The 25,002-nt window shown below is 35.2% G+C and overlaps 1 protein-coding gene across 8 annotated transcripts in view; it reads right to left on the bottom strand.

Annotated features, from left to right (window-relative positions):
- The window catches only part of LOC131678296 (paxillin), a 233,699-nt gene that overhangs the window by 53,138 nt on the left and 155,559 nt on the right, over positions 1 to 25,002 (bottom strand). For all 8 annotated transcript variants that reach the window (XM_058958354.1, XM_058958349.1, XM_058958356.1 and 5 more), the window contains one exon: positions 17,409 to 17,506. In XM_058958354.1, coding sequence (XP_058814337.1) covers positions 17,409 to 17,506 — 98 coding nt within the window. The remainder of the gene's footprint in view (positions 1 to 17,408; positions 17,507 to 25,002) is intronic.

Below are 25,002 nucleotides of genomic sequence, written 5' to 3'. Positions count from 1 at the left end.
TTGGCTACGCCACTGTCATATAGTTATGTCCATCTGCAAACAACTAGTAATAGGTGCGAGCAGCAGATATACGAAAATTATTAGAACCTCGAACATCGGTATTCATTTGATAAAGTTCCATGTGATGTCCGGACAGACAACGAAAACGGCGCTGAGCCGCAATAATACATTAAAGTGCCTCAAACCGTGTCCGTGATATAGTGCACAAAACAAGATACCGCGAGTAAGTCACACTTTTATGATTCAGGTCATACAATCTTATTTGAAGTAAAAAATACGATTGTAATTAATAAAAATGGCATATCACGATAAGGCGAAGAAAAATTACGAATATCATGATAAAACTGCTGTTATCATGAACATGAGTCAGATTACTCTACGTGTTAAATTCGAAAGTTAGCTCTAAAAGCAAAAATCACGAAAACGTGCACATAAATTACGAGAATCCTGACTAAAATCCTGAAATCATGAACATAAATCACACTATTCGTGACTAAAATATCAAAAATATGAACTAAAATCCTGAAATCATGAACACAAATCACTCTACATATAAAACATCACGATAACGTAAAGAGAACTTACGAAAATCGTGACCAAGATCCTAAAATTATGAGCATTAATCACACTACTCTGCCAGAAAGGAGTTCTGATTAAGCTGATGAGAATTATTGAAATCGAAACATGGTTTGGCTACATTCCGGCTTAGCGGAGAAAAATTTTGGCAAAAACTTCTCCATTTCTTCTCCACTAAGGAATTTTATTTTCGGGTCCGGTCTAAACCCGGGTACGAGTGTGTAAGAGTTTAACAATTTTTATATTTTCGGGTTCGGGTGCGATTTTTCAGTTTTCAAACTCTCTTGTTCAGGTCGGGCACCGGCTCGAAAAAAAATGAAATCCGGCCCTCTACCAAATTTAACCTCATCTGTCACAATAACACGACCACATATGAATTAGACTAAATGAAGTACATCATATCTTGCAGATACTTTAAAGAGAGTTAGAAAGCATTGATTACCCATACAATGCGCAACCGTGCATAAGTATCGCGTATCCCCCGTATTTGAGCGATTCAGTGACGGTTCAGTACCGTGCATAGACACCAATATTCTTTTATACGCATCAAATGTGAGCAGTCACACTTGTCCGGCACGGTACCGTGCCAGTACACAGTATAGAAATGTATAAAAAAATATTGGTGTCCGTACACTGTACTGAACCGTCACTGAATCAGATCGGATAAGTGCAAATAGTGCTTTAAACAACAATTTCATCTGGGAAGAGATACAATAAGAATCGAGCTAACGAGGATGCAACATTCAACAATATTCGATCCGTGCAAATCAAACCGCCGTGTTTTACTTTTACTTCTTTCAATAGACGAAGTGCATAAATTAAATCATCCCCATACACAGCAAGCGGGAGTAAACCAGTCGCTTGGATACGGCTGAAAGTTCATCGTGATTCCCAAATCTGAAAACAGTCGGCTAATTGCGCCACGAACACTACTCCATTTAGTTGACTGACACGAAGTGCCGTTTTCATACAAGCTACACACCTCAAAAATTAAGGCCGCGTAGCTTATTTGTTTACAAACAGCTTTGTTGAAGGTTTCATATTGATTGAAGGTTACCGGACAAAGTATTTTTACTTTGAAAGTCAAAAGTCAGCGTCAGCCTGGTGTATTGGTGCATTGGTCACCTTGTATGCAGCTCAGCTGGGTTCGATATCCAACCCCTCACATAGGGTTGGAGATTTTTTCAAAAGAGATTTCTCTAACCCGAAACGAGGCGAATGACCCTAAGGTTAAAGCCTCCATAATCAATAAAAAATATCCGAAAAATATCCTATTCTATGCATGTTGGAGAATGAGATAACATAGTCTTCGTCAATTTTTATCGTGGCATTTTGACTGAAATAATTGTTTCCATTGTCTATTTTTTTATATATTTTCAAATACGATATTTAAAATTTGTGTGGGTATGGAGCCAATTAACAATCGATTGAGCGGTGTTCCAAAAAAGTCATTTTTATACAGGTCACGTTTTAGCTTGTTAAATGATTGCTTAGTTCGGAAAAACACAGTTGGCATCAAAATGTCGTAAGACCATTGCACTGATCAAAATATTTATATCAATCCAATATACTGTCTGACTAATACGACATTCTCTTCACAACAATTTGGTTAGCGACACTAAATATATATATCGATTTCCAAGTTACCGTCAGAATCAATTCGATGAAGTATGGATACAGGTAATTACAAATACTCAGAACAGTGTAAACGATTACTACACCATCAACCCTTCCTGTTAATGGACTTATGTAAATTGCTTGAATGAGTTATCAAATAAAGACCACCCAGCCGACGTCCGCCCGTACTGTTACTATCTCTAGTACGTATACGAGAAACGCGCGTAACGCCGCGCACCATAAGTTACAACTGAATCTATCAAAAGTTATAAATATCTTTTCACCACCTTTACTACTCTGGGATTCTGTTTTTTTCATATGAAAAAAATGAAATTACATCCAATATTCCAATTTCGACTTGTAAAGTTGTAAAGAGATTGTTACCGTGATACTTTCTGGCAAAAAACGAAATTTGAAAAACTCAGACCCATGCCTGAGTTGGTAGCTGGTTTCACCTGGAGTACCTGTCCCAAATTTGAACCAAATCGAACAATTCAAATTATTTTACAAATATGTTTGATGATTGTGGAGAAATTTTCACCGTCAGATGTAATATTTAAAACTTTGTCTTTATGTGAAATTAATAAACTTTCAACGAAATAATGTCATAGTTTTGCGCGGATCTTAGAAGCGCAAGATATTGAATCCAAGAGCTCATTGATTTTGCGTAAAAATGTTTGGTTTTGGTTGAATGTTATTATTAGAAGAAATTTAATTTATAGGCTGCGCTATCTATTCGTAAAAAATTGGTGGGTGTGACATAGCCGGAGTGTCGTGATCCATCCTAATTATCATGTTCTCTCCCGGTGTTGACATGCCGTCTCCCGAACAGAGGACATTCGACCAGGTTGAATAGCAGCATTTAACTAAAATTAAAATTCGTTTTGTTCAAGATTGGCGGCTCGGTGCATGGAATTTGCGGGAATCATTCAGGAACGAGCTTCGGTCGCGTGTGTTTGAAATAGGTTTTTTTTCTAATTTTTTCTTGCCACTCTAGTATCCATCTCAAAACCACTTCCCCTATCACCGATGGGGACTAAGCAAAACAATAATCGATGACTAGTTCATCGATTGTTATTGCATCTCACGCCACCAGATTAGCCAAACAGCTGCATTGTGGTATTACTATTAGCAAGTCGCAACTGTAGCTCTAAACGTCCCAGTTCAATTATTAAGTGACGGATTATAGTGTAGAACATATATAGACAATGATTCACAGTCATAGCTAATATTGCATTCAGCACAAAAGAACATTCAAGTGGTTGATTTTCGAACTTAACATACTTTATTAATTATTGGCAGTGGTTGGTAATGTATAATACCAAAATATTCAAATTACGTTTCGAAAGCTGGGGAATCTTTCTTACTTTACTTAGGGCAGAGAGCCCTTATTCACCTTATTAGTCAGGATGTCACACAATTTCGTTGATATCTCGGCTAACTAACAAATGGATTACGCGTAAAAAGGTTTCAACATCTTGCTTCGTTCCTAAGAAGTAATACAATGCACAAAGAAATCTGACTTGGAAAACGGAAAATACTCGCCTTTGAGTGAAGTGAAAAGTCGAGTACAATGCACCCTTACTCACCCTACCATTTAAGATAAGGCGTTGAATAGAGATAGCAGACACTTCTTTTACTAATGTGTTCAAATGGGTGGCATGAAAAATGGTGCTAAGATGAATTATGTCACAGTTACTCTATATACAAATAATCCACACGTTTGGAGCCATTACTCTACGGACGAATCATGCCAGTGTGGTGTGATTGCAACGATAGCAACTGTAGCAATTACCACACAAACGACAGTAAAGTTGCAAAGTTATTGCATAATCATTTGCATCTTCACGCTTCGGAAGTTCGTTTGCTTGTGTGTACTGCTGTTGTGGAACTGAGTAGACAAAGATGCATTGGCTTGCGTAGAGGCTTCGAGATTCTAGAATCATTTTTTTTTCGGTTTGAAAGATTGCATTTTTTGCTACGATACATAATCTGGCTAAATCAAAGACTCTTAGATCATCTGACTGAAACAACGACACTAACTTTCCGAGACCAGGGAAAAAGAATATCTCTCGATGTCAGTCTGCATAATGGTTTCCAACATCCGGGATAACTATCTAAGTTTGGAGATGCAGAAGATGTCATCGAAGTATCTCGACCAACGGTCTGGTAACTCGCTTTTTCCTTTAAACATTCCTCTAGGTTTGCCATAAATAGTTCACGAAAAAATGGAGAGAGTAGTTCACCCATAGGAGCACCCTTGATTTGATTATAGAAGAAATGTGAAATAATTTTCTTCCATGCAACGGCAAGTAAGTTTAATATAAGATCTTACTTTGCTTTTCGATAGACTGTTGCTGTTTTGTTTAAATAACTAATCTAATAGGTTAATTGAATCTTCTGCAGGAATACTTGGGAATGATGCGTACTGACTTTTTTGGCTTATTTTGAAATTTCCGTACTAGCCATTTTTGCAATTTCTTGAGGTTGGGGCACCTATTGATGAAATAATTTGTCTGATTTCGTTGATTTTATGAGCTCAGATTAGCATTGCGGGCAGGATCGCTTTTGCCAATTTCGACGTCCGCAGCGAGACGAGCTACAAGACCCACCAAAACTTTAAAATTTTTCTTAATTTTCTTAAAAACAAACTACGAAAAATACTTCTTTTTTCCGCCTCTAAGCGTAATATTTTACAATCAATTTACAATTTTACCTTATTTCGAAACTGTCAGCTTTGGAGGCTTAGTACCTTTGAAAAAGTTCTACATCATAAAACGACGCAACTTCTGATAAAATAATGTTGGTGATCCACCTAGATGAAATTATGGAGAGCTAACTGTTCAATCAAATTTAGTTAGAGGTTTAGTATATTCGGCAATTTATTGCGAATATTATTACCGTAGACCGGGGTGACTTTGATCATCGGGGTGACTTTGATCACTCGAAACATTTTTCGTAGATCGCTTATTAAATCAGAATAATCTACCGAATCATTTTAATTTGAAATGATTTTTTCTCTAAACTTATAAAATACTGATTTGTTATACTTTTTGAGTATATTGTTCGGTTTTTGGGTACAAAAACTACAAGAAACCGAAATTTGACTTTACCTTGGAATGGAAAATACTTATAAAAAATAGACACTTTACGAAGCTTCGTAAAGTGTCTATTTTTTATAAAACAAATAAATCTTAGATTTGAGCAAGAGTAATAAATTACAAGCGTGTTTTTATTTTGATTTTTATTAGGATGTACCAAATTTAGTTTCAAGAGTTTGTTTATTTTAAATGCATTTTTTGCAAAGCTAGTTGGCAATTATTTCAAATTATTTTAAGCTAAAATTTGCAACATTTTTTTATTGTTCAATATTCCAACGTGTTAAAATGAATGAAACTTTTTGTACATTGATAAAGCAATGAAATAAACCCGTTTTAGTAATTTTAAAGGTTTTCAGAATCTTTTATTCTAGTTGGACACAAATTATACGAATTTTGGTTACTCGAATTTTACAGTACATTGCAATACTTTGTATAATACCAATTAACATCTATTTAACAATGACTATCTTTCCAAAATTAGTTTAAACAAACATTTGAATGAAAAACATTGACATCAAAAACTTAATGTGGGTGAACATGCAGGTTATCAAAGTCACCCCGGAATACGAAAACGGACTTCAACTTGAAATCATTTTTGGAAAAAAATAGCTGTAAGTGGAGAATATTAGGTAAAACCATCCAATCTTGTTCTCCATACATCAGTACATGGTTTAAAAATAATAAACTTGAAAAAAAATTGTTGCGTCTAAAAATATGTTATGATTACTTTGAAAAGTGATCAAAGTCACCCCGGTTTACGGTACGAACAACTTTATTGGAGACATAAAAACTTAATATAAATCCTAATTACTTGATTTATTTTAACAGTTTTCTATATTTTCAATCTCACTGGTATGGTAATAAATAAGAGTACTCATAATAAATGAGAATGTTTATAACAACCAACCCTGACCAGCTAGTGACAGACAAAAACCGCAAGTTTGCATCGAAAATGAAAACATTTAAGTCATTTCTTTGTCGAAGAGTATTATTGATTAGATGACTATATATGAGTTAGCAAGAGTTCGTTAGTTACATCGGCACCTCGTTTTCTGTAGTGGGTCGTCGGATTACAGATCTGGTACCAGTTCGACTGGGTTAGTTATGGAAAAAAAATTGGAAATCATTTGTTGAAATCTAAGGCAATGAGTCTATTTTGTCACTATTAAGGCAAGGGCCGCACAGTCTTTAAACCACTTTTAAAGGAAGCTATATTATCTATAACATTCTCAGAATAAAGTTACAGTTACAGTTACTGTTTCATAAAAATGTACATAATGCTTATTTAGCAAAAATGTCTATTTTTAACATGAATGAAAATAAATGTTCCATTATGTACATCAATTCTCACCTCAACGATCCAATTATTGTCTCCTGGACATGCCAAGTTTTTCCTCATCGAAAAACATTCTGTTTGAAACACAATGCTTTATATTCCATTTGCGTCGATTCTAACTAGATATCCAAATCATGGACGCCAACGCATGATTTGTATAGCGACGCATTCTACTTTTTCAGGCAATAGTTGTTAGAAGGAGAGCGCCCAGTATAGCACTCGCAGGAAATAATCATACGGAGGCTAATAATTGATGATGATTAGTTTCACATCAAACATTGCCTTGTCCCGAGCCGAATTTTATGTCCAGATGAACATAAAATCTCTGCAAGTAGCAATCAGTTGAAAAACTTGAAATAATTGATTACACTAGTTTACAAGAAAAATGAAGTTTCAAGAAAAAGTATTTTTTAGACTAATTTTGGGTCGCTGAACACGAAAACAATATTTATTTTTTTGTTCAAAGAAACGATTTTGTGATTTTCTCAAAAAACTCGTTTTTGAACACTTTTTGAAGTTTTTAGTCAATATTTCGTGTCAAAATCATTCAATTAATTTAGTTAATATGCAGGTTGAAAGGTGCCGAGATGCCCTTTCCAAAAACATATAATATATGTCGATTATATGTAAATTTGTTAGTGCTGCAAGCGACCAAAGTTTTAAAAAAGTGCATTTTTGACCATTTTTAAAAGTTACTCATTTTTAAATGATTTTTTTACTGAAAAACAATTTTTTCGGACCTTTTAGAGTCTAAGATAACAAATAATATGATTACGTTAATTTTAAGCCTAATACTACTAACATCGGATGAAAAATGTTGATGCTATGGTACATTGAGCGAAATAGAATTTTTATGATTTTAGCGGACCTGCCCTGGTGCGGCGGTTTAGAGGGTGTAGCACTGGTCTCATAAGCCAGTCGTCAAATATTCGCGTCCCTATCGGGAAGGAGTCTCAGTGGGATCGTAGCACTAGCCACGTAATATTCTGTGAACTGAGAATCTGCTGTGAAGCCTGTTGAAGCAGAAGGCGAAAATTCCTTTAATTCGTTAAATATGTGCTCACCACAGACAAAACAAAACTTTTCCAACGATATTTCCACATTTTAAAAAGAGCACTTAGTTGTACAATGAAATATCCAAAACCATTCAAATGCCGCAGGATGGATGGATGCAAGCTCGAGAAGACAGTACCAAACACAAACAATAACTATCAAGTATAGAAGATTATTTCAGCTGAAAGTATGATTGTGCGAAAAATAAAGTTACAATTTTCACTCAGTGCTTCATACCTACATACCTTCATATCTACATTTTTCATCCGACTTTTGTGACCTTTGTATAAAAATTTATGCAAAAAGATTATTTATCTAATTAGATTCTAAAAGAATTTTCTTCTGTCCTTGATTTATTATTAAAAATTTACTGGAAATGTGCATTTTTTTAAAAAAGGTCGAACATTAGACTTTTTTACTTTGGTCGATTGTAATAATAATAAATGTACATTTCTCGACAAACATTTGATTACGGCTTAAAAGCCAACTGTCAAAATCCTCTTTGAAAGGAAATTCCGGACAAACCGTTACTCGCTAAACGCAGTTCATAGCAGTTAATGCAAGAGAAAACGTTTTTCTTTTGTTTACTATAAAGAGAATTTTGACAGTTGGTTTTTAAGCCGTAATCATATGTTTGTCGAGATTTGATCTACGCATATTATACATGTTCGGAAAGGGTACATCAATACCTTTCGAACTGTTTCGATCGGATCCTATTTGAACAAGATATTGACAAATAACTAAAATAGTGCCCAAAAACACCTTTTTCAAAGAAATCTTGAAAATGCTTCTTTGAAAAAAATGGACTTGGTTTTCGTATTCAGCGATCCAAAATTAACTAAGGAAACACCTTTCTTCTTAGCTTATCGCGATTACCTTAAAATTGTTAAAATCTGTCACATTAGATTCTGAAAATATGAAAAATTATTTTTCTGTAATAAAAAATAGAGCAAAAACAAAAAAGCGGAAGCAAAAGAATTTTTTTTTCAAACTCGAACTTCTTTGAAAGAGAAATAGAGTATTATTTTCGTATTCAGCGACCCAAAATTAACCTAGAAAGCACTTTTTCTCGTAACTTCATTTTTCTTGTAAACTAGTCTAATCTTATTTAAGACCAAAAGAGTTATGTGAAAAACAGAGCAATTTTCACTCGGTGCCTAATAACATCACCAGTTTTTGTCGGATTTTCGTGATTTTAGGCTTAAAATTCACGTGAGAAGTTTGCCTATCACATAAGACTTAAAAGATTTTTTTCGCTGATTTATTTTTTTATGAAAAATCATCTAAAAAATAGTAATTTTACCAAACACTACTTTTTTTGACTTTGGTTGCTCTTAACCCTAAATTATTGATATTTTATCGTAGCATGTTATATATTTTTGGAATGACACATCAATACCTTTCGAATAGTGAGCCGTTTGTGGTAATCGGAAGATCTTTTTCTGAGATGTTGACCAAAAACTGTAAAAAGTGCTCAAAAACACCTTTTTTAAAAAATCACAAAAATGGTTCTTTGAAAAAGAAAATGAATATGATTTTCGTGCTCAGCGACCCAAAATTGACTTAGAAAACACCTTTTTTCTTAACTTCATGCAATTAACCCAAAATTTGTAAACTAGTGTTATTTATACCTGAAATTGCATTACAATATATTTTTAAGTTCATGTTTTAGTTTGGCCGCACTGCTTATTCTTTCATGTGTGCTGGATGCAAAAAGTTTATTTTGATTGTGATAGGGCATCGAAAAAGCATGGCGATAATGTATACATCCGTATTTCTGAATAATACAGCACATCACTAGGCCAATCCTAGCGCGTCCTAACTAGTGCTAGCACATAATTTTTCTATTCGCCGTTGCGTCCGGTTTCTATTTACTATGTGAATGCGGAGAATTAGCAGATATTTCAAGAAGTGTATTGTATCTTAATTAAAAGTTGAATTTATAGGAAAGTTCTAAATAAATATAAATATAACTAATAGAGAATATAATTCGAGCTAATTTTTGCATACCTTTTTTAGCCATATTCTCATTAACCCATACGCTTGTTTCGAAACCAAATGGTGCGAAATAGGGTCACAATAGGCTCTACTGCCATAAAAGATACATTACTCTATAATGATGGAAAGTTATATGTTTCGGTTACCTTTCGATTAAAAAGATATCGCAGAAACTATTATTTTTGACTCAGTTTGGTAATTAGTCTCCCTAAAAATAAGTAGCAAATTTTTGTTTACTCATTCATACATTTAAAAATTTACTTTATTCAGCAAAGTTGTGGGGCATAGGCTAAGAAACAATTTTGATGACGAAACTGTATATCTATTTGTTTATTGTAATAGACATTTGTTGAGTTTTGTATGATACAATATTCAAAATCACTTTTTTCAAATATCTTCGCCTAGTGATGTTCTCGACTTTCAAATCGTTGTTAGATTACGTCCAGCATAAGAAAATACACATTTTTTGACTAACTTTGACATTTCTATCTCTTATAGTTATGGAGTTATCGAGTACTCTCAAAAACATCATTTTGATACAAAAAATCTATTAAATCCACAAATTTGAGCTTGCGCTTGAGCTTGCGCGACCACCCCTTGCTGCTACTCCGTTATCGACCGGGACTAGCTGAAGTTGCACAGGGAATCAGTAGATAATTATGCTTGGGAGTAGCGAAACATCTTTCAATGTGCAACTCCTGGTAATTCTAAAGTGTTTTTGATCAATACCAGCGCCGGCCAGGCCCGAACGTAGATCGCGGAAGGAAAGGGAAGGAATGGTTAGTCCGATACTTGCTTTTGCTGGAGGCCGTATATACTACTGCGCACTCCACAAGTATTTTTGTTAGTAATAGGATTTTCGATTGATTGACACCGGTGTAGTGGAGTGCACTGAAACTGCACCGTTTTTGCCAGTGGCGTAGCCAGGGGGGGTCTTGGGGGTTAACCCCCCCCCCCCCCACCGCAAACCAAAATTAATAGGATTGCAAAAAAATTGATGCTGACGAATTTAATTTAATATTCCACAAAATATTTTTGGAAAAATATTCTCTGATCACTACATTGAGAACTGTGTTTAAAGCGTCATGAGAACTTTTGGAAAATTGTGGGAAGGGGATCTTGTAACTTATCTCTTAGCCAAAATCCCATAGTTGTCAAATTACTTCAATGTAAAATAAAATAACTGTCTGAATTATTATGAGCTCATTTTTGGAAAGATGCTTCAAAATATGGATTAGAGACAATTTTTCGAATGGGAATCTAAATTTGAATAGGTTGATTGCATATAAAACATAAGCTTGTTTACCGAAAACTTACATACATTTCAACATTTATTGAAAATGTATTTTTTTAGATTGTGTAGAGTTTAGACAACAATTCAATATGGTTAACAACAAGAATAACATTTCAGAAACTAGTTGAAAGCTGATGTAATTTTGCCTCTAGCAGGTCAGGATCGGTTTTATGAGCATTGGATTTTTGTTGTATTATCAACTATATGAATAGCCTCTTAGCAGGATGCAATGAATGGCGTACTAAAATTTTGTGTGCTACGTACTAGTACTGTAAGTTGTGAGTTGACTAATGAAGAAAAGTAAAATTAATGCTCGATAAATTTTTAACGGTCACGATCACATTCATTCGAAACTGCCAAATTTCAATGTTAAGTAACAATGAAGAATTTCAAAACGTAAAACTGTTCATCTGCTGATAGAATAATTTTGACGGTTAATCCTCCTAGAAGTAATTATAGACAAGAATTACTCTTCAACCAAATTTGGGTCGAGACTTAATGTCTCCAGCAAAGTTTTCGAAAGTGCTATTTCAAACAACTTTGTCAAAGACATATTATTCAGAGTATCGAAATATAGTAGTAGAAAACCTTTACAACAAGCTATTTTGAAATTACTGTATTTGATAAATCTCTTCTGCGGTAATTAAATAATAAATTCACATTGCGTTCAAGGTGCCTTTGAAGCTTACAAAAAAAATAAGGGAACTGGATTTAAAACAAATAATTCCCAGATATTAAAAGGACTCAAAAACACAAAGAGTGATTCCATTTTCAGGAGCTAGCATCAATTCGGCGCTAGCTTAGTCCGCCCACCAAGTTAGTGTCGGATTCTGATGAGATGAAGTCGAAACGCAAGTTTCAGTTCCATCCATCCATAATTTAGTTATAGGTTTTGTGTTCTCAACTCGCAATGATTGTTTCAAACAATTTTATCCGTAGCGCAGAAAAAAATAGTTTTCACCTAAATTTTTCTTCACTAAGAAGAAATATAGCAGGCCCAGTCCATTTAAATCCCTATATGTTGAATTCATGTAGCCTCCATATTTTCAACAAAATTGTTTGAAATGACATTATCAAAAACTTTGCTGAAGGTACCATGTCTCTTAATATTTTTGAAAAATTAATTCACCATAATTACCTCTATGAGAGTTAATCACTAAAATTTCTATATCAAAGCAGGCGCTATTTTATGTTGATAACTTCCCGAAGTTGTCAAACCTTCAAAGTCAAGGATTATTATATTAGGTGATCTTGAACGTTGAAAATTTTTTAGATCATTTATCCCACTTTAAAAGATCGCAATTTTTGACTTCATTGACATATTATACAAGAAAATAATCTATAGAGGTTTGAAAACTGTTCCATGTTGATCCATCTTGTTTGTAGACTGGAATGACATCTGTTGACTACTGGACTGGAATGACTGGAATGGAATGACTGGAATGACTACTTATATTTTTGAGTTTTCAATAATTTATCAAACTCATATTAAATTTTAGTATTTTTTCAAAAAATTTGCGATTTTCATCAAAACTCCCTCCAAACCAAATTTCTGGCTACGACACTGGTTTTTTGCACTTTCTAGCAGAAGTGCAGAAAACTGGGTATGTTCCATTGACACTTCTGCTAGAAAGTGCAAAACCACTACACCGGTGTCAATCACTCTAAAACCCCATAAGAGTATAGAAGATCAACTTCTTCTTTTCCGACATCAGAGAGATGATTCCACTACCTGGACTAGATAGTGATCCACCAATTTCATGAACCGGGGAACAACGGCTTTACTTCCCTTCCGAAGGAAGACGTGACCACAGATTTTTTCACCTCAGAAAAATCTCAACGACCTCGGTTGGAATTGAACCCAGGCCTACTGGAATGAGTGGCGGTCACGCTTACCATTCAACCACCGGCGCCGTCAATCTATTAAATCCACAAATTTCCGCAAACTCATATACATGTGCATTAAGGCAAGGCAAATTTTTCTTTTAATTCTTCAAATACCTCCTATATATTGTGACAAATGTCAAAGGAAGCTCAGATGCCAAATTTCACATAATTTAGACAATTGTAGACTCCATCTCAATTTACTTGAAGTTTTTGATATTGATACTATGGAAAAATATGAGAAAAAATATATTAAATGCTTTAACTTTGAGAGTAGCTCTCGAAGAATTACAGTTCATACCATTTTTAAAAGAAGTATTATAATGAAGATACAAAAAATTGCGTTTTTTTGGATATTTTGACACCACAATCCCCTATTTTTAATAACTTTTCAACTCTATGCTGTAGATCATACATATTCTATAGTTTCCTAATGAAAAATCTCAGGAATCGAACGAAGCTTTTACGAGCTTTGTCTGAAAACGAAAAGTTAGGGTTCTATGGCTTTCTACATATCAAATTTCATCATTTTCTCGTTCTATTCTTCAATCAATTTTTATTATTTAATAGAATTAGATTCGTTACCAGTAAAATTCATAAACATTAAATATTTTGAAATTTTGACTCACTTTCAAATTTTCAACTTTATTTAACAATAAATTATTATTCAGTTTACTTCTAGTGTAAACATTACTCACAAACGACATGATAAAGGTTTAATTTCAGAAAAATACGGGATGTCAGAGTATTTGGGCATTTAATTAAAAAAATGTGTTTCTATACCAAATGCCATAAAATCTGATGTTCCTGAATTTTACCTGTAACAAGACAATTTCTATTTTGTTCATGAGAATTTTCCACGTTCAACAAAAATACATTTCATAAAAATTGATTGAAGAAATATTTCCATTCCGAAAATATGATGAAATTTAATATCAACGACAAAATTGCATAAAACCCCAACTTTTCGTATTCGGACAAAGGTCGCAAAGGTTTTATTAGATTCCTGAATTTTTTTCACATTAGAAAAACTGCAAAATTTTTATGATTTACAGAATGAAGCAGAAACATTATTAGAATTAAATTACCCGTATTTTTCGAGAAAGGGAGATATCTCCATAAAAGTACTGAAGTTTTTTCCTTTAAAAAGGCATAAAGTGTTATTTTCCGTATGCTATTTCAAAAATTATGGCATTTAATACCTATATTGGGATTTCCACCAGGAACACCGAAATAGCTGGTTTTAATGCAACCATACAGAAGATAGAAAAAATACAGCAATTCTACTTCACTTCGGTTATGTCTCTGACATTACCCATACATTTTTTTTAAACCAGGCCCATTTCGCATAAGGCAATCGATTGACCAACTACGTTATGCCCCCTACCGGGTGTCGTTCAAAATAATGCATAAACCATTAAATTAAAATTATTGTTCAATATTCACGCGTTTTTGATCTGATGGAACCGCATGAAGCCGAGCTCAATTTCAGTTTTAGGAAAAGTTTCTGTTTAATGAGCGGAAGGACGATATATACTGCCTTTAATGTCAACCGATACTGTGTTACCTGAGAGGAATTGAACACCTTCCAGTGCACACATACTGTTCAAATTGCTCAAATAATTCTTTATTGTTGCTCTACGTTATCGTGTCTTTGCAATAGGTTGAACGCGATAAGATGAAGTTTAGGATATTCCGAAAACACCCTAAAAGTAATAATTTCTTTTACATGAACTGCCCATATATGCATAAGAGTCCCATATGGAAAAACAGCAAGCCGAGAAAAACGCTGTTCAAGATTTACATTTTTCATTGAGCCTTATGGATGGGACAACCATGTTTTGGTATTTTTTTCGATATTTTCTGAACAAACTTGGTAATCTTATTTGTGCATTATGATTCAGTGGTGATGCAGAATACAATCCAACAGATATCTCATTTTCGACAAAAATCCATATGGGACTCTTATGCTTATATGGGCAGTGAACGATACAACCATTTTCAATTTTGTTACGTCTTGACGTCCAATTTTATAACTCCTTCTGGGTACGATCAACCCGATGCAGTTACGCTTGAATTAATTTGTAAATGCTGATTTCTGAATTTTCACCACATATTTTCCGCCAGTTCCAACCACTAGAATGCACATTCGGCGGAAAGCACCAATCACTCTCGGGGGTTATTCTGGCAACCGTAGCATGTTGGCACTGGTTATTTGAGCGAAAAGTAATTAACTTTTACGCTTGCAAATCGCCGAAACCGATGATGCCACACCCGGATGAAAGATGTGCATTTAACGATTTAGATGCAACCGGGTTCTGGCACGACAAACAATCAAAATACCAAACGTCAAGATGGCTGTAGAGTCGGTTTGTTGTTTCAATTGCTTTTAGCCCGGCATGTGTAGCAGCAAAGACGGTGCCTTTACGATGTGACAGCTATTAAACCATTTCCAAAGTGCCTGTCAACAGGTAGGTGAGAGGTTGTAACCTTCAAAAATTTTTCCAATGGTCACAGCAGTAAATCCGAAAAAGTTACAATTTGCACACGTTCGATGAGGATGGATGAGGATGCATTTTTGGTACCTACTCCCAATTCGCAGTGAACGCAATGGTTTAGAGCACGTCCCTGCGTGGGATATGGCAGCGACAGTGTGCGAGACGTTTGTGATCTTGAACTTAGACAAGCTTGAAATTTATGATGCACGAGAATAAATTCAATTATAAACCACTGAGTTGAGCTGAGCACACACACACAGATCCAAGCTGGAGTGTTAGCCTGTTGAACCAAGTTCCGGTGGTTGCTAAATATAGAACACGCTCTCTGGTCGATCGTAAAATTGTTTTCTAATGAAAATGAGTCGCCGACCGCACGACTGCGTTAGGCAACTAAATATCGACCAGGATTTATGAGGGATTTTTCGGATTTCGAGGGCATGTGTATTAGACAAATGATTATTTTAGCGTTTACGTTGAATTCAAAAAAGTCATGGGAACAAACTAGGAGCAAGCCGTGTGTAGAGGGTTATTTTTCGATAGCATTCAATGAGCTTCGGCAACGCCGAAAAAAATGTTCCATCAATTAACATGTTAATCTGAATGCTGATAATTCTATGCAAACACGTCAAGAGGTGCTATGGCGTGTGGTCAACACGACATGTGAAATGTATTACATATATCAACTTTGTTGCAGTAAACAAAGGAACAGTAAAACAAAATTGCGATTAATGTCACACAACAGGTGTCTGGCGCCAACAACCGCACTTTGGATCCCATTTTTCAGTTATATTATTCGTAATTCGAATTTATTATAGCAAATGGCAGCCATAAAACACACACATAAAATATACAATTCAAACAAACAATTCAGCGCACCTTAGAGTTATTGTACAACATTCAGGAAATTGCTTCCCTCAGAAAGGTTGTGAATCAAAAACATTATAACCGTTCATATACATTTTATTATAGTTGGCAGTGTTGAAAATCATCACAGTTTGGCAAACACCCCACGAAAAACCTCCCATGACAAAACGGTAGTAGATGGGGTTAACATTTATTTATAAAAACTCCGTCAACGGGATTAACTCGAGGCTATCCCAAGCAATGTGATTTCTCGCATGGCGCAATCTTGATTAACCGCAGTCAGATGATATCGACCGAAACTGACAAAAATATAAACATGAATAATACTAGGAACTGGCGGTATAACGAACCGCGAATGATACTGATTAGGCAATCTGGTTTATAAATCAAACGATATACAAGTAGCGCTGTGCTTTATGCTACTATACATATCATTCGGATAGTGTTCTTCAAAAATGTTTTACAGTAATTTATAGGGAATTTTCTGTGTTGATTTATATTTTTACGGAAAAAATCTTCAAAAAGTGAGAAAAAAAGTTTCAAAGTAAGCCCAGCTAGCAAATGAACTGGAATTCTGGCTGGCTCTAGTTAGCATCCGATACAGCCGATTCTGATTAGAATCGGTTATGCCACGGGAGTCAGATAATCACTATGGCCAGTTGGTTTCACGGCTAATTTACCGAGCATATATACATGTTTTGCACTGAATATTACAGTAACTATTCAAATAGCATTTCTTTTTAAACCCAAACAAGTGATATTATCGAGCAACAAGATACGCGTATTCGATTGCCTTTTACCCAGCACCGCTTGCGTTGTATAGCATCTGCAATCAGCAGCGATTCGGAGAAACTGTTTCGGAAGCCGCGACTCATATCGCAACATCAATAAATCAAGGATTGACAGGCCCGTGTGCAGTGCAAAATGATCGAAATAGATTTTTCCCGTTCAAGACTTTCTTGTTCCGGTTCGCTTCGGCCAGTAAGTCAAGCAACCATCGGGGGGACGAAATTGTGTTTCGCATGTATATTTATAATTTTGCAAGTGTGCTAATTGGAATGCATAAACGGACATTTTTCGCAATCTGGGTTATTTTTACCACCAACCATCCCACTGGAGCGCGAGTGTCCCCATCATCGTAACAATGCAGTACGGGAAAAAGAGTGCGAGATGCCCGCTCTACTTACCTTGAAATCAGATAGCGAAGCCATGAGGTCATCGAGTTCCTTGGTGGCCGACGAGGTGTGGTTCGCCTGCTCATTCTGGGTTAGCTGCTGTTGATACACTGGAAATAGACAACATAAAAATAATAATTAATTTCAAAATAGTCACTTTATTTTACGAGAATGTTTTATGCGGTTTTGTCTCTCGTCCGAGGTGAACGTAGGTTTCCGACCGAAACGTTTGGCAACACATTTTGTGGAACAGTAAGTAGATTGCATACCCCACAGGCGCATTCACTTGGTTAGCTTAACGGAGACGCCTGGTTCTTAACAATACTGTCACTCGAATCGATCTGTCCGCCTTCAACCAGTGAAGCAAGTTGTTTTCTTAGATATAAGGGAATGTAGTCTAGGTTGGGACGGGTTTGTTTAGAAGCTGATATCTTGTTTCCATGACAATATTTTTTAGCTTTTAGTACACCATTTTGTAGATATATTATGTGGCTGAATGTCTGCGAATGGAAGATGTTTACTTGCAATTTTAAATAAGACTCAGGATCAATTTTCTGCATGACGCAAAAATGGTAAAAAAATGTGTCTTATAGGTTGGACACTTCAAACAATTTAAATAATTGAAGACAATCTAAACTTTAATGCATTATATTTAATTTTTGGTTAATATTTATTTGTTAATTGGATTTTATAATAAGAATAAGTAACTGAAAGACTTGTTTACTTCCATTTGACAAAGTTAATCTGACTCACAGTTTTTACATGTAAAACTTGTACGCAATCTTGTACGCATGCGTAAGTGCATGGTGTCCCAATCTACCCGCCGGGTTTGTCCCGGAGACTCCAGTTCTTGGAGGCGATCTCAGGGTGTTACATCAATTTCTCCAGGTCTAGTGAGACGAGGAATAATTTTTACTTTCATAATACTGAATTTCAAACGAGTTATTCTGATGTTTATACTGGTTGCTCCTGCAGCGTCCAAGAGCAGGGCTATGCTCCTTATTAGAAACTGGTGGTGACAAACAACCGGATTCGTTGGGCCCCTCTGAGAATTTCTCGTTTGGAAATTAATGCTCGTACGGCTTATCCTCCACAGCGAGTGTGGTTGGTGCTTTTGGATTTTTTGCGGCGTGCCGTGGAAGTTAAATTCTACGCCTACCTAAACCGACAAAATTATTCTTAAACGTAACAATTTACAGCCCTATGTAATAGGTGTAGGCAAGTGGTGCGCATTATGCATGGCCAAAACAAAGCACTAAACGATTAATATGAGCCAATTTGGTGATTTTCCAACCAGCTAAATTGTTAATCGGAAGAGACACAAAGGGGGCTGAAAGAAATAAACTTGTATCTTTTCAACGCAGTACACTCAGGTTTTTTTACGCGTAAACGAAAACCGCGTAAATTTCAAAATCCGCGTACATGAAAAGCGCGTAATTTCAAAATCCGCGTAAATGAAGACCGTGTAAATTTAAGAATCCGCGTTAATGGGAACCTCGTTAATGGATACCGCGTAAATTAAAAAAAACCGCGTAAATGAAAACCGCGTAAATTTCAAAATCCGCGTAAATGAAAACCGCGTAAATTTCAAAATCCGCGTTAATGAAAACCGCGTAAATTTAAAAATCCGCTTAAAAAAACTAAGTGTATTTAATAAAAATCGAATAGTGTTCTAAAATGTCGAGCGACTGTTTTGATTTAAATTTCTGTCCGCTTTCAGCGTTTATCCATGTTTCTCTTCAAGTAGGTACCCAGGTAGGTTAAAATCTCCGGGTGAAAGCCTCACCAGAGTTGTTAACCGTAATCCTAAACCATAGTTTTCAAAGTTTCTAGATATGAAAAAGCGCATCGTTTGGTGCAACAAGTAGTGGATAAATTACACTAAAATTGGAATAGAACATTTATGTACTTGTGCATGTAAGACCGGCAGAAGAAATTGAACCTACGTGGGTGTGGATAAAAAAGGTGCAGAGGTTCGGTGCAGAGGTTGAAAATCAGCAATAGCCAAATTTAATGTGAAATAAATAGTTTAGATTGAAAATACTTTACTCGACTATATGCAGTTGGGGCTAGGTGTAAAACTATTTTTAAACGATTGAAGCGTTATTGATTATTGATAAACTAGCATCATTTAATCACTTATCGAGTCCGAAAAGTCCAACTTAAAAATTACTAGCAACTTTATTTAGGTATTTCAACTGTACACTATTCCAAAATCCTCATTATTCTGAAAACATTGTGAAAACGTACGCTTTCGCTTACGTTTTGTTAATTGTTGATGGATTTTCATAGGTGTCAACTTTTTCGGATATCCCCTACTGTGTGTGAGGCAAACGATGTTTTTGACATTAAAAATGTCTTACTCCACTATCTGGGGCTAGGTGTCATTCTAAAATCTAAACTATCTCCCATGTAACGAAACTATGTAAGGTTTGCACGCTTATAACTTCGATATTACTAGATGGATTTTAATCATTCATACACCAACCGATTCAGAAACACCTAACTTAAATAATGGTAATAATTTAATATCTCCCCAATAAAAGTAGACTTTTGGAAATTGGTAAAATTAAAAAGTTCACGAAAAACGGGAAAATTACCATTCGTGAGGCAGATTTCTCAGACACAGCCGTCAAAAGAGGGCAGCTTAGTGACTCAATGAAAGGCGAAAAGTCATAAATAGAAGCGACGCATGTCCGTTTAAATCAGTTGTTGCTCTTGTCTCATACGAACAACATCGTCTCCGGGCGATGCAATAAGCGCTATCGATTTTCGGCAACGTTGGCATTTGCACACACTCGCACCTATGTGACTAAACCATATACGGTTAGTTTATAAATAGAGGTGACGCGTACCCGTTTGAATCAGTTTTTGTTCTTATGTCGAACGGGTAAGATGCATTTTCGGCAGCGGTGGCCGTGTGCGGATTTTTCGGGTACCAGCACGGTGTCACAGAATGATTTGCAAAGTGGGTGGGCGGGGTGGTTTGGATTTAATTCAATACGGTGTGTGCTGCTTAAGAGTGTTGCGTTTGAAAAAAATATATTTATTTTTATGCATGCGTGTGCGTTGTAACTTGTTAATACATGTTTACGGCGCTTTGTAGCTGCGTAGGGTAAAGAGCCTATTGGTTTTCATGTTTCATTTTTCGGTTATATGTTTTTTATCAGTAAGGCATCTGACAATGTGCTTCTGTAGTTATTGCACTGTTCAGCAGCGTAGTATTTTATATAGGAGGGTACACTCAGGTTTCTTTACGCGGATTTTGAAATTTACGCGGTTTTCATTTACACGGCCTGTATCCCCTGCGTGAAAAATCTGAGTGTAATTGCATCGGAACAATCACATTCCCAGCAGAACTTTTTGTTTTCTAATTTCAAACACTTTTGTTTCGTACTGCACACAACGGAAAATTTTAAAACAGAACTTACCGTCCCAGCAGCAGTTGAAGCGGGTGTTCTTTGTCGATTCAAATTCAAGCCATGTCTTAAGCGTTACTGGACTTAAAATTGTTTTCCCAGTTTATCCAGTCAGAATATCTGTCCTACCCTATGTATTTAAAACACAGTTCTAAATGCGTTTTATACTATGTTCACACTACAGAGTTAAACACGTTATAATAATTAGCAACAAGAAATATGTCATCAAGATAGCGTTAAAACACGTTTTAACTCATAGTGTGAACGTAGCATTAAAGTATACAACAAATAGAACGGTTGGGTATACTAATTTAAATTTTAAAATAAATCTGTTTTAAATTATGAAACACCGCTGTACTGAAGATATAATTATGTCAGTCCTATTACCACATAAAACACCTATATAACATAAAACGCTGCAGAATTGTTTTAATAATACAATGTTTACACTACAGAGTTATAACACGTTTTAATAATTAGCAACAAGAAAAATGCCACCAAGATAGCATAAAAACCCGCATAACAATGTAATTTATCAAATAATTTCATTTTTCCACCACTAATCGATCAAGAAATACTTAAACTTAAGATTGTTTACTTAAGTTCATTAGTACATTATTGAAAATTTAAATGGAAAATGAAATTTCATATTTCATGAGAATCTGTATATTTCCGTTGGCGGGCGTGGGCTTCCTCATCACAGCTCTCAATATGGAACTTTTCTTTTGAATATATTTTCTGGACAGACCAGCCTATTTTTACTAGATGGATCAGCCAAATAATTCCAATTGCCTAGTGAGATACTTGATTAATTAATAGATTACCGTTAAAAGATCTTCAATAAATTATGTTTTGATGGGGAGGGTATATAGCAAATTGTAACATATGAAAACAGGCGAGTGAACAAGAACGTGAGTCGATATGTGTGATAGATAAAATTCATTTGCACGCTCTTGAAAAAAGCTACATTTTTAATGTCACCGTGGTCGTGTCCTGTACACAACCCTTTAATTATTTCCATTTGTTTTTTAGAATATGATAAATTTAAGCACGTAGAAACGCCATATCACTACTGTTTTATAGAACGACCCACATATAGTTTTCTGTACGAATATTTTCGTTTCCGACAGAAATTTCCCGTTTTTTTGTAGTAAACCGGATGTTGTGATATATATATATATATATATATATATATATATATATATATATATATATATATATATATATATATATATATATATATATATATATATATATATATATATATATATATATATATATATATATATATATATATATATATATATATATATTATTAGTTACATATGTAGCGTAAACACTTTCCAGAGTTATTAAATATTGATAAGCAGACGGAACAATCCTATTCTTGAACGATATTCTGGATACCACGAAAAATAACAGTTGCTCAATGAGTTAGTAAACCTTTGTTGCTTAAACATTAAAAGTTCACCAATAGATAGAGCTCCGTAAAATTATTCGCATTAGGATTTAACGCGTTCAATATATAGAACCCGTTTTGTACTCGGTACCCAAGGAAAATAATCACGATAATTCCAGGGGTACGTGTACCCCAGGATGATAACCGGTGAGTTCACAACAACTAGTCGAAAATATCGGAAGAAAGTTATGTCAAAACTTTCTAGCAACTGTTCACAAAATGTGAAATACTGTCGGATAGCACAAAGGTTCCATTTCGTTCTAACATAAAAACTCCATGATACCAAAAAAATGATACACAGATTTCGACTACCGGTTAAGTTCGAAGTTTAACATAATTGACTCCTTCGATAGCAGAGAAATTACTTAATTTCTGTGACAAGAAGCAGGCACCAAGTCGTGTAACCTTAAACCCGCCCCTCAGGTGAGACTTTTCCCCCGTAACCGGGTTCTAAGGCTGAAGCACAAAGAAGCAAACCAGCAACAACTCGATTCAATTATCCGAACAAAATGTAAGACACTAACTATCGTAGAAGTCAGCTCCTGGTCGAACCGCCCGTAACAAGATTCAGAAATCATAATGATTGTTGTCCAGATCTAATGCAAAAACCGGTTCCGACTCTGTGTCGAAATCGGTTGTTGCCTTTGAGCCACACGAAAATCAATCAGTATTCCGAAAGAAATTCCGGATGTTTTGACATAGCTGATTCATAAACATGGGTGTTTTGGTAAGTCTATTGCATTTCCTGCTTACCTGCAACATAAGGCGAGGACAAATTTCATTACGTCGATAAACGATAATTTATTATTATTTTTTTATTTTAATCAGCGCGGCCCAAATTTTCGAGAAACGTGAAACACATGAAACGAAGAACTATATACAAGCGAAAATATTGACATCCGCTTAAAATCAATATAATGTTGGCGTCTTGAAAGTATTTATTCAGTACATTATTATATTTACAGTATTTTAATCTCGTGTACGCTGTACGGTCGCCTTGACAGTTCAATAGAATATTTTGACTAAGCCCTTTTATGAAAATCACTGCATGTCAAAACGTATCAATCCAGGCAATTTTTAGCGACCGGTTGTGTTGTTTTGTGCGTCAAACCACGCAAAGCAAATTGCCAAAAATATAATTTCAGCTTGCCGGCCAGCATTTCAACTGAGTTGAACTGACCTAATCGCCATTGTATATGCAGGGTGTACGCACACTTCTTAGCAATGTGTTTACACGTAACAAGACGAATTCAGTGCAGCCAAACGTATCAGTGTAGAATATATTCAATATAATTATACATTTTTATTTCGTTCTATTAATTGATAATATGGATTGAATCAAGTTAAGTTATCAATTACGTATTCTTATGAAATTTATCGTTACGATCAACCCAAAACTTGACTCTTTTTACTATGACAGTTATTAATTCACCACTAACAATTCTTGCAAATCTTCAATAGCATATTTCGATTTGGCATTCTTGTGCGATGTGTTTTGGGATTAATATAGGCACAATCGAACATAAAATTTGAAAAAGTTGGTCTCAATCTTATTTCTATTTAAAAGTAGTTTTTCATAATTGTGGATTGAGTAATTTTCCTAAAAATAAGTGCTTAATTGTTCCCTGCAAAAATAATTTATGCTATAATGGTGAATCATAGTGTAATTAAGTGAAAAATGTGGCTACGTCTCGAGATGATTGATCTAGTAGCAATTAAAAAATGAGTCGCATCGTTAATTTCAAGGTAAGAAATCTGGAAATAAAAATTAGTGCTTTGTTTTTCAATTTATTATGAGTTTACTGCGCCTATTTTGATAGTTTGATAAATGCCGAAGTGTTAAGAAAACTCACAGGAATTAATTGTACTACTTGCATTAATCATTATATGAAACCGCATTACTGTATTCCTTGTTTGAACTGGAGTGATCGGACAATGAGATGAATAGAGGGGCTCAGATGAATTAGAGAGCGTTAACCCTAATTCATTTTTTTTCTTTGAGCAAAATATATATTGCATACATCTGTCTAACTGGCGTCAATTTGGTGTTCAGGAATCAGTAGCGGCTGGCTCAAATGACATGTTCCCCATTCCCGACAACATCCCCGAAAAGATTTTAACATTCAAATACGGCCTTAATTACAACACTTGGTTAAAAAACAATAGCATATCCTTTAGTTTCAGCTCTTTATATATAGGTTCATCTATGTATGGAGATACTAAACTGCATTACATACACATATTAAAGTATATGAAGTTTCGTAATTGGATTCACAAAGATCACACGAATAATATTCAGTACGCTGAATAGTAGCCATGTGATAATTGAGTTTGCAATGTCCAGTCAGAGCACTGACTAGAATACTGCAATTGTGCTTGGAAAAATGCAGCAAATTCTTTGACATTTTCGGACTCACATCCAGCAGAAAAGTCTTTGTTTGAACGCAAGTTTGCAAGCTACACCAGTGGTTGGCGTATTCGGATGCAGCCCAAGAGCGAATCTTGGGCTTTATCCAACTTATCGAGTGATAGAACTGGTTCCGGACCAACGAACTCAGTCGCAGCGCCAGCTCTAGCAAATTCATCCGCCCATTCATTTCCTGAAATACCGGAATGAATGGGTGTCCATAAAAGGTAAATAGCATTTGAAATGTTAAGTTCTTCGATTCGAGTTCGATATGCGATTACTACTTGTCGAACTAATTGCTTTCATGGCAGCCTGACTGTC

This window comes from Topomyia yanbarensis, chromosome 2 (assembly GCF_030247195.1).
Source record: "Topomyia yanbarensis strain Yona2022 chromosome 2, ASM3024719v1, whole genome shotgun sequence".
In the NCBI taxonomy this organism is placed as follows: Eukaryota; Metazoa; Arthropoda; class Insecta; order Diptera; family Culicidae; genus Topomyia; species Topomyia yanbarensis.
This window is presented reverse-complemented; position numbering and strand designations above follow the sequence as displayed.